Below are 10,657 nucleotides of genomic sequence, written 5' to 3' on the forward strand. Positions count from 1 at the left end.
AAAGACACCAAAGGAAAACAAAGAGAAAGAACTGAGGAAACGAATAAACTCTAATTAAAAAAACAAAAATAAAACTCGAACTAAGAACTCAAAATAGCAAAATCATGGGCAATGACAAGATTACTTTGTACCAATCCTTGATGTTCATTAGTCTTAGATATATCTATATCTATATCTGGATGCCCATTGTGATATTAGATATATTCATTAATATATAGTAGAAGTAATTCCTTTGAGCTAGAGAATCTCTTTAGCAGGGCTATCACACACAGCTCTGTCTGTGAGCATGGCAGCACTATCCTCCTGTTTGTGATGGGGCCTTCAGTTAGAGGAAATGTGGCATTAAAGGGTAAAGAGTAATTTTTTTCAGATAGTGAAAGACTGTGGGGGCTGAACCAGTGTCATGTAGAAGATAACTGTAAATCCCACATGATCGATCAAATGGACTCCCAGAAAAAAAAAATACAGCATGAGCATACTAGATCCACTCTGAGCTGTGTGTTGGGAATTACTAACCTGCTGCAGTATGAATGCATCTCCTTAACCTCCAAGGACCTGGCGTCCACATATGTGGACATCACATTTTGGGTTATTTAGACCAAATTACTCAATTTTGCTCTACAAGGGCCTGATATCCACTTAAAAGGACATTATACTGCTACTGTTCTATCAAAGTTTTAAACGAATATCCTCATATGTGGCTCTTATTTTTCTTAAAAACAAAAATAAGGTAAAAAAAAAAAAATCTGGTAATTTTTTGTTTTTACATTCATCGGGCCCCAATATTCCCAAATATCAAAGAGAAATTAAAAATGCATGCCGTGGAAGAGTTCGGGTCTTAAGAGGTTAAAGATGTAAACCACAGGCCTGAGCACGTTTGAAGAACAGAAATTCCTCTTGCTCAGTCGATATAGGTCCCCCCCCAAATGTTCAGCACAAAGTTACGCCAATGGTCCAGCTCAGGGCAAAACAATCCCAGTCCTGAATACTCCTGCTGTCATGTTAAAAAAGTGTGGGTGTTGTGGTGCTGACCCAAATCTCAAACTTGGATTTGTTAGTAAATTTGTCTTTTTCCAGTTATTAACTGTGAAGTGCTGGTAAGATGAGTCACTTGAGAACTCTCAAATCCTTTATTTAAATTATGCATTTTTAAACCAAAACTATTCAAGGCTTATTTTTTGTCTGCAGGCTTTTGAGCATTTAACTTGCAGCTTATTACTGGCTTGGATGGAAAGACAGGATAAGGCAAAACATACCTATAAATACTTTTGTTCTGTCAGCAATACAAATTTGTATAGTGAAACATTTTGGGCACTAAACATACCAGCAGACTGAAATAAAAACAACACCAACAAGGAAAAAGCTATGTTTTATGAAGACAGATGAATAATTTAAGAGATATGATGAACAGAATAAAACTACTGCATATGCCGGTGTGTGCCATTTCAGGATCTGACCTGATTACAGTTGCAGCCAAACTGTAGATTTAAAAACATATAAAATGCAATGAAGGACTTAAAAATAGTGGATGTATGTAAACTGTTTTGGTGGGTTACACATAGAGAGAATTGTTTTTGTCACATTGCTTGTGCTAGTATATAGTTAATACTGAGTTAATACTGAGATATTGCTTTTGGTATGCATGCAGTATTACATGCTTATATAACAGTCAACAATTAAACATATATTATTATAATACTGAGTCAAAGCAATACTTTGGCAAGTCATACAGTATAGAGTAGGTTTACATTCTTATTTGTGTACATATTTGTAAGATCTAGCATATTTAGGCTTATGAGGCTTTAAGACATACTGGGAAAAGACTTTTTGTGCTTATAAATATAAAGGGTAGTTCCATTCATTTTCCTCCTTAGTTTCCATATATTTTTTCCCCTGTTGCAAGTTTCTGTATTTTCCCTGCTGATCCTTGACTCCATGTCGGCTCTGAGCGTAGCGGGACCTCCAGTCCCTTTCAAAAGTAGCTTTGACATGTTCCAGGATTGTCACTCCTCTGTCTTCAGCACTGCCGTTCATTTTGACCACCAATCCAACTCCTGCATTAATAGCAAAATCACTGCCAACCCAGTCATGGTTCCCTGTGAGCGACAAAGACAACAGTGTCAGATAGCGCCCGTAAAAGTCATTATTTAAAAAGAAATAGCTTTACATTACTGTATCTTGAATCTTGATATGTGTCTGCATATGTATATACCACTTGGTGCTTGTGTGTCTTTGGATGAGCGAGTAAGAATCAAATATAGCAGTGCTAGTTTAGTTTAGCAGTCTTAGTTAAAAGACATGTCCCCTGTTTCACAAAACATCCTCTCCTGAACTGTTTCTTGGAAAAGCACAGTAACTTTCTGGAATTTTCTCACAAACCTCTGTGATGATATGACTTCCCATAACCTGTACTGTAGCTGTAAGGATTGAACTAGCCATATGTGAGACACTTTGTGGTTGTGACTTGTCCTTTGACTTAAAGCAGCGGTCTCCAACCTTTTTTGCGCCACGGACCGGTTTATGCCTGACAATATTTTCAGGTGTCGCGGATAAATACAACAAAATAAAACTAGTACCGGTACCGAAAAAAAGAAAATTTATTCATAACACACGTGAAAAGACCCAGGAAAACCGAGTAAACGATAAAGACGATAACAAAATAACGCTGAAAACCGATAAAAACCCTGAAAACTATACATTTCACACCTGAGCCTCAACTCTCGCGGCCCGGTACCAAACAACTCACGGACCGGTACCGGTCCGAGGCCCCGGGGGTTGGGGACCGCTGACTTAAAGTATTTATCTGAAACTCACAGTCTTTTATTTTCTTCTCATCTTGCTCTTTGTCTTTTCTTGTCTATATGCTCATAAAGCAATGTTTGAGCTATTGCTCAAGTTAAAATGTTCAAGTTTTATACATTTTGCTTTGGTATGTGGTATGACTCACTAAACCCAGCTACTAAAAAAGCCAATAAAAATCTGTACCTCAAAAAAATTATTTCCCACTGTTTTGTTTTATATTGAATTAACAAATGCAATGTAAGATGATCTTTTATTTCCCTTTGGACAAACAGGCTCATTGTCCCATTTCAATCTTTGGATAAAGCTATGATAAAATAGATACCTCCTGGCTATAAGTAATAAAAACAAAAAGAGAGTTGTAACAGCATACTTATGTATCTCATAGCATTTTCCAGTTGAACATCTGTTAAATGCCAACCCTAACTTAGTATGCTTGCTGACCTTCTTCATCCCTTCATGACCACAGTGTACCCATCTTTTAAAGCAGTTTCCAGCAGCACTCACTATGTCACAAAGCTCAAATCTTCTTGAACATGACAATGAGTTCACTGTTCTCAAATCTCCTTTACAGTCACTATTCTAAATAAAGTAGTGCACCTCTTGGGAAGTCGTGGAACAGGACATTCTTATCACGTGCTGCTTGATAAATCTACATCAACTGTTTGATGCTTTTATGTCATTATGGACAAAAACCTTTGGGAAATGTTAACATTAAGAATTAAGGTAGTTTTGAAGGCAAAAGGGGTCCAACTCCATACTAGCAATGTGTACCTAATGAAGTGGCCAGTTAGTCTATGCATATTTTTGTTGTCAAAAACTTTATATTAAGATACTTTGAAACCTGCACCTCAATAAAAACCCCAAAACACACATTATATTTCCTACCAATGTAGACTGCATTGTCGGTCACCATGTACTTGTTGTGGTTGAGCCCAAGCTGAATGTCATCGTTCTGCTCCTTGTGACTAAAAAAACGCTAGAAAAAACAACAATTTAACAAAAAGCATGTATAATAAGAAATAATAATTCATAAGTGCAGTATGAATTAAAACTTGTCCATGAGTAGTTAAAACTACAGGTGTAAGTGATTCGCTTACCACTTCCAGGGAACAATTGTAAAGCTGAACGCAGAGTGACTTGAGGGAGGTCACAAAATTAAAGGTGAGTGGATGAGTTTTCTTCCAGAAGCTTATGAGCAGACGAACTTTGACCCCTCTTAATACCACAGCTTCTCTGATGACTTCATCGATAGACGACCAATACCTAAAAATCCAACTAGTGTTATTATTGTGGACAATGCTTTTCAGTCTAAAGATACTGAAGGGCATAGAGTTCGAAAATTCCACGTTGCTATATTCTGGGTATATTCTAGTTTGCCATGAATTGTGTCCTCTGATACAGACACACATGTACAGTATGAATGTAAAATGACCTCATAAATGTTCCTGTAAAAAGGATTTAAATGTCAAAGCTTGCCCCAGCACACACCTTGTGACTGAGGTTCCTCTGAAACTCCTTTTCACCAGAGGGAGATAGTCTGTCACTGATATGAAGATAAATGTCTTTGCACTCTGAATGACTTGATAGATGGCATCTACATCTCGGGTGCGATCTTTGGAGCAGAAGAGTTCAGGAGAGGTCTACAGAAAGGACAAGGCATGTTTGGTCCCCAAAATTATGTAAAAATCACAAAAATGAAACAACTGAGACACACGGTTAAAGTTTAGGATAACTTTCAAAAATGTGTGTGTTTCAATTCAACAAAGAATACACAATCCACTAATAAAAATAGGTATATACATTTCAATGTAACATTTCTGCAGAGAAAAAGGAAAGAAAACAAGAAAGCACATTTCAACGACCATTTATCATTACTAGAATAAGTGGGGCAAAAGATCAAGGTTGGTTTGCCAACAGCCTTGACAGTATGGCTCCATTAGTTTCCTATAAGATGATAAATGTTTTAAATGTAGCTGATAAATGTCTTGTCGCTTTGAGAGCAACAAGATTCATTAACGTACTGAGATATTCAGACTCAAGTTGCTCCTTAGTGCAATAATAAGATGATTAATCATTTTCTGTTTATATTTGTTATTAATATGTAATAACACTCTAATAAAGACATTCACTATAAGCCCCGAGGCAGGAAATTGGTGCCTCAAGAAGTATATGAACCACTGCATTTTGTGAAGAATTGATTTATGTATGCACTAAGTCCTGTAACATAAGAAAGCTGTTACTCACAGACACATAAGCGGTGGCGGGGGTGGAGTTAAGTTGTAGCTGCAGGGCATTATTCTTTCCATAGAGAGCAGTTACTCTCTTTGACCAGATGGAGGGGATGTAGTCCCTTTCGTGGAGCTGCCAGTAAAATGAAAAGACTCGGTGGAGGTCCAGAGCCAGACAGCTGCAGTTATACACCACCACCCCCAGTTCTTTCCTCTGTGGTGTGTGAGAAAGAAGTAGGAAGAGGTGATGCAGCAGAAAAGTTAAAATATTGAGTGTGCTCTGCAGACGTTATAGAGGGTATAAAAGAATTAAAGAAAGGGACTGAGTTCAGAGAGAGAATAGTAACGTTTCATGGATTGATGATCTTCTATTAATTTTCAGATTAAATAGGATAAAAATGAAGAGCGAAAGGTACTATTATAGAATATCACTAATTTAAAGGTATTTAGCCAAAAATAATATATGATAAAATGATGCTAAAAGAGGAAAAGTCAAGACAATAACAAAGGCAATAAGCTGGATGTCATCATAGATATATAATCATTTCAAAGGAATCTGTCTAAAAGCGAATAAGCTGGACATTATTCCAGTCCTACCAAAGAATTTAAATAACTGGAGCACAAGTAGGCTAACACTGCAATCCACAGAGCTGCTAGTGTGGGTAAAAACAACAAAACGAAAGAAGAAGAGACAGATGTCCTAAATACATTCTTGTCTGCTCATTAAATAGATGGCAGAAAATTTCTTTTGTGTTTGGTGTTTCTGTTTTTTGTCTGTTTCTTTTTTAACGTGTGCCCCTGAAGGAGGAACACAGAGGTTTCAGTTTGTTACCACAGAGGGTCAATTTCAGACATACGTGTCTGGCTTGCAGTGCTTACTACACACATCCAGTGTATGTGTGCTATTCCTTCATTCCTTCTTGCTCATTGTGACTTACACTCATACAGCAGTCCTACCTCCAACCAGTGCTGAAGCACCAAAAAGGGCCGGGCAATCACTTCAGGTTACAGTATGCTAATGCATTCTGGTTCCTGCTCTATTATGAATTACATACTAAATGAAAAGTGAAATGCTACTTGTCTTTCTGACCATCTCAGACAACAACCTTAAATCATTCCTGATTTCTGTTGGCAGTGCTGGAGTACCTGCATAAAGAAGTATAAGAGGAAAGCGTGGCTAATTTACATTATGTGTTACTCTTTAAAGACCCAGCAAACCAGATGCTGATGTGCGCTTTTACCTTGGAGAGTGACCTCCAGTCCATATCAGCGCTCCCGATGTAAATGTGCTTCCGATCCACTATCCAGAATGAGGAATGGAGTCCGCCTCTGGTAAAAAGTGTCATGTTAACGAAATGAACCTCTGCATCTAATTCGTGTGAGGGATAAAAAGAGACAGAAAAGAGAGAAAATGAAAAGTTTAAGAGAAAAAGAAAGAGAAAATTGTGTAAATCTGACAGTTGGCCTTGTACTGTCTGACAAGAACAGGGGCCAACGCAGGCAGCCTGAAAGGCAGTCTTTGACAGGAAACCAGACTGTACATTTTCATCCATTCAAGGTTTTTTGGCCTTGATTGTGAAGTCTGGCAGATGCATATGGTGTAGAGCTCCTGGGTGCTGCTGCATGCTGTAAATGCATCTGTTTTCCTTGAGGCAGGTCATTGATATTTCATGCCATACCTACAGTGTGGTTCTGCTGTCCTAAAGTGGGTTGCTTAAGAAACTCAACTAAATGTATCCTGGAGGATGAGAATCTCATTAATAAAACTCTATAGGGTTGTCGGATAAATTGTAAATGTATATCTTCGTTGTTGTTTGCCAAAGTGACACAACAAACTGCCTTTCTGAAATAAAAATGCCACATCCACTCACTGTGTGCTGCCAAGGCCTTCAGCTCAGTCGAGTTTGTCAGACTACTGGCAATCTTCAGCTTAACCCCGCGAGATTTTAGCCTGAGCAGTCTCTGGAACAAAAGCTGACCCTGAGGAAGAGAATGATGTTCTGTATTACTGTAGCGCAGCGACTGACCAATGTTCCTGCATTTCTTTTAGAAGGGCAGCTCTTATTTCGTTGCAGGAATAACCTTATTAAATTGCATTTGGTTTTACAGATCAAATGGAAAATGCAATTGGCTCATTGTTCTACCGGACTGGTTACTGTGACTTTGTACCTGTTTGGCGGGGTTTGGGATTGTCTCCATGTCCCAGGAGTTTAAGTCCCAGGCAGATGACACCACTTCAATTGAGTGCTTCGCCTGGTCCAACAGTGTGTGAAAGCCAACGGAGACAGGAAGGTGGGGTCTGCCATCCATGGAGAAAGAGAGGTCGTCTGGAATGTTCTCCACAAGTACAATGCTGAAAATAAAAGATTCCTTCAGTGTCTGGAGCTTTAAAGAGGAACACCACCAACACAACAACCCAGCAGCTCAAAGCCTTTACACATAAATCCTTTTATGGCTCTAGATTTTAACAATAAAAAGTGAGGTACAGATCCACATCAGAAATCTCTACCAGAATTAAATAATGAAATAGTAATATGTAATTCTGAATTGGTAATGAATGAGTCCAGATTAAGACTATGTTGAGTTAGTAGAGACAGTCGCTGTGAATACACTGTGCTTTACATGAATGGAACCTCCACAATTTCCTTTAATCTTGCGAAACATCCTACTGGCAGTCTTTGCTGCAGTTTTCCTCGGTGATTCCATCTTCATCGTCCCCCCAAATGTCCACAGATGAGAAGATCAGTGCTACCAGAACAGCAAAGCAGCAAACAAGGGCAAAGATGGCAATGCACTTCTGCTGGGTCTGGAAGATACATTAGAAACACACACGACACTAACAAATGTCAGACACAATGTTTTATTTCTGGAGGGGGTTTTTTTGTGAACAGTGCTGCAGTAACTTTTCTGCTTTTTTTGTGTGTGTCCCTTTTGTGCACTGTGGGCACATAAACACTTGTGCAATGTGAATAATGACGATCAAAATAACAACTATGGCCTTCGTTTGACAGCAGAAACCTTGCTTTGATAACCAGTATACTGCAGATTTCAAGGCTCTGGAGCAAAAAATCCCCCAGCTTCAACGATCCCACTTTATGCCACAGAGCCGGACAAGTGAAGTAGAACATTCTCCAGCTGACAGCAAATTGATGCACACTAAATCCAGTCTATAAGGTGTATTGGAAAGTGCAAGTTTTTGCTTCTCGTCATACCGACTGCTTTGTTGTCCATGCAATTCCCATCTGAAAAGGGGTTTTATGAGCTCTGTGTCAAGGTGGCAGCCAACGTTACAGTTATGTTAAGCAATATTGCAGGCAATATTTGTGCGCATGTATGTGTGTGCAGTATATGTCTGTAGGGTTTGTAATATAGGTAGAGTGACAGTCAGTATGTGGTCAGAGGTTGTAGTGTTGGAGCCCTGATCCAGCCTGAGGAGTCTTGATTTTCACAGTTTTAAAAGTGCACTTAGGCGTTTTTGTTTTGCTTACGACTGCACATTTTCACCACCTCATTCTCTGTCCTGTTTGGCTTTGTCAGTTGGTGAGCTGTCAACATCACATTACATATTCTCTTTTGTTGTGTTCTATCAGTCAAATGAATTGCATCGCACTGATTAGCTTGGCAGCATAAGCAGGGGGTTTTTCCTTAAAAAGAAAATTTCCGTCTAAAAATTCTAAAGCTTTTAATAAAAAAAATTTTTTTTTTTAAAGCAATTCAGCATCAAAATATAGAAATATGAACAGCAGGAGGTTTGTGGACTCAAATATTGCCTCGGGCAGTGAGGCTGAAAGACAGGTGCTAGCTGGGTGCACCATACACTCTTCTGTTGGCCTCTGAGGCCATTGAGCTCTTCATTACATTTAGCAGAGTCAAGGACCACACTTAACTTGTGGATGTGCACATGGCTGGGAGGAAATGAACAGAACTGACAGTGTGAGATAGGTCAGCTATCAAAAGGTACTGATGCAGTATGTCGCTGTAAAAGGACAACAACACATCTAATATACAGGAAAAAATAGCCTAATATGGCAAGGAGTGAATAGATAGCTGATCCAATAACTACTAAATAATTTGATCCATCCATTCGCTTCTGTTTATCCTTTTTAGGGTCGCGGGTGGCGCTGGAGCCTATCCCAGCTATCTTAGGGTGAGAGGCAAGGTACACCCTGGTCACCAGTCTTTCACAGGGCTAACACATAGACACAGACAACCATTCACGCTCACATTCACTCCTGCACTCAGACCTATGAGCAATTTAGTGTTTCTATTTAACCTAACCCCACTAACTGCATGTCTTTGGACTGTGGGAGGATGCCGGAGTACCCGGAAAGAACCCACACCAACTTGGGGAGAACATGCAAACTCCACACAGAAAGATGCTGGCCTGATGGTGGAATTAAACTCAGGACCTTCTTGCCGTGAGGCAACAGTGCTAGCCACCATGCTGGCCTAAATAATTAGAATTATTGATAAAATAATTATTTATCAAGCAAATATTATGTGAGTGATTACAACTTCTGAAAACTTCCAGTTTGGACACATTTGATTGGGTTCTGGGCAATTGTTTTTGTAATTTATTAAGTTATTTTCTTAACTTTTGTAATGTTTGCTACTGCATTTAAAACAATGTTTGTAATTAATAAACTTATCTTACATAATTGTTGAAAAAAAAGCAACATTTCCAGCTCTTATATGCTAATAGTCTCTTTCTCAAAATTATTTTACATCAGATGTTTTTTGGTGGCAACTGCAACTACTGTGCAACGAGCTATAAGGATGGCTGTGTTATTTGCCGTTTTGCATCATTTAAAGACTAAAGGAGAGACTGATTTATATTAAAAAAATCTTGGATAGTTAAAAACACTTTGACGAAAACCTAAAGTTTTGATATACATATGAGCTTTTAGTTTGAATATGGTTTAAAAAGATAAGGAATTTAAGAGTTTAATCAATCAGGCAGTGAAACACTGGTGTACTGAAACCTAGAGAAAAAAGCCCAAGAAAAAACATGCATTGCAATCCACCTATGGCCAAAAGGAGACTAACATTGCCTATTAAATATAGAAAGAGCTGAAAAACATCACCTTTAATGGCTCCTGTGGGGTTGGTCCTGCCATGAGAGCAGCATTCCTTTAAACTACAAGGTGGGAAACAGGAGCTCAGTCACACATCTTTGCCTCTCTTTTCCACCCAGCCCTCAGCCTGTTCAAATCTGATGTCTTCACTCTTGGTCCTTGTCTTCATCCTGCAGGTACCTCAGTGTCCCAAAAGGTCTGTCTGTGTGGGCATCAGCTTCTGGTTTGTTATGTGTCCTGACATGGTTCTTCTAGCAGCTGATTGTGTGTGTGTGTGTGTGTGTGTGTACTTGTGTGTGAACTGTGTGTGCGGTTCACTGTCTGCCTTACAGTCGAAGCGGTGAGAGAGAAGATGAAAGACCAACCCCCTCTTGTTCAAAATGGCCAATAAAGAGCCGTAGCTTTGAGCTCCAGTACCCTCCTCCCCCTCCCTCACTTTCCCTCTTCTCTTCCTTTTCCAGCTGTATTTCCCTCCTTTATCTGCCAAGTGAATAAAACTCATCTGGCAGCAAGCAGTTGGTCTTTGCTTAGAAGGGAGCGATGCTGAAACAT

The 10,657-nt window shown here is 39.1% G+C and overlaps 1 protein-coding gene across 1 annotated transcript; it reads right to left on the minus strand.

Moving 5' to 3' along the window:
• Positions 1-1,412: 1,412 nt before the first annotated feature.
• On the minus strand, positions 1,413-10,360 carry pld5 (phospholipase D family member 5). The gene is made up of 10 exons (XM_005735785.2): positions 10,115-10,360; positions 7,700-7,836; positions 7,200-7,383; positions 6,902-7,010; positions 6,272-6,399; positions 5,047-5,244; positions 4,291-4,442; positions 3,900-4,065; positions 3,688-3,778; positions 1,413-2,096 (listed from the first exon to the last, which is right to left on the minus strand). The coding sequence occupies exons 1-10, from the start codon at positions 10,145-10,147 to the stop codon at positions 1,834-1,836; spliced, it is 1,461 nt and encodes a 486-aa protein (XP_005735842.1). The 5' UTR covers positions 10,148-10,360; the 3' UTR covers positions 1,413-1,833.
• Positions 10,361-10,657: the final 297 nt, after the last annotated feature.

Source organism: Pundamilia nyererei, unplaced genomic scaffold, assembly GCF_000239375.1.
Source record: "Pundamilia nyererei isolate P.nyererei 1_Seehausen unplaced genomic scaffold, PunNye1.0 scaffold00065, whole genome shotgun sequence".
In the NCBI taxonomy this organism is placed as follows: Eukaryota; Metazoa; Chordata; class Actinopteri; order Cichliformes; family Cichlidae; genus Pundamilia; species Pundamilia nyererei.

What these genes read in the sequence shown, in the direction of transcription:
- pld5 (XM_005735785.2), bottom strand. Translation starts at nt 10,147, where the DNA reads ATGGCAGGACCAACCCCACAGGAGCCATTAAAG. An exon ending in AACTGCAGCAAAGACTGCCA is followed by an intron (nt 7,384 to 7,699) that starts GTAGGATGTTTC and finishes TTTTATTTTCAG; the next exon opens with CATTGTACTTGTGGAGAACA. An exon ending in CCGCCACCGCTTATGTGTCT is followed by an intron (nt 4,443 to 5,046) that starts GTGAGTAACAGC and finishes TCCTTTCTGTAG; the next exon opens with ACCTCTCCTGAACTCTTCTG.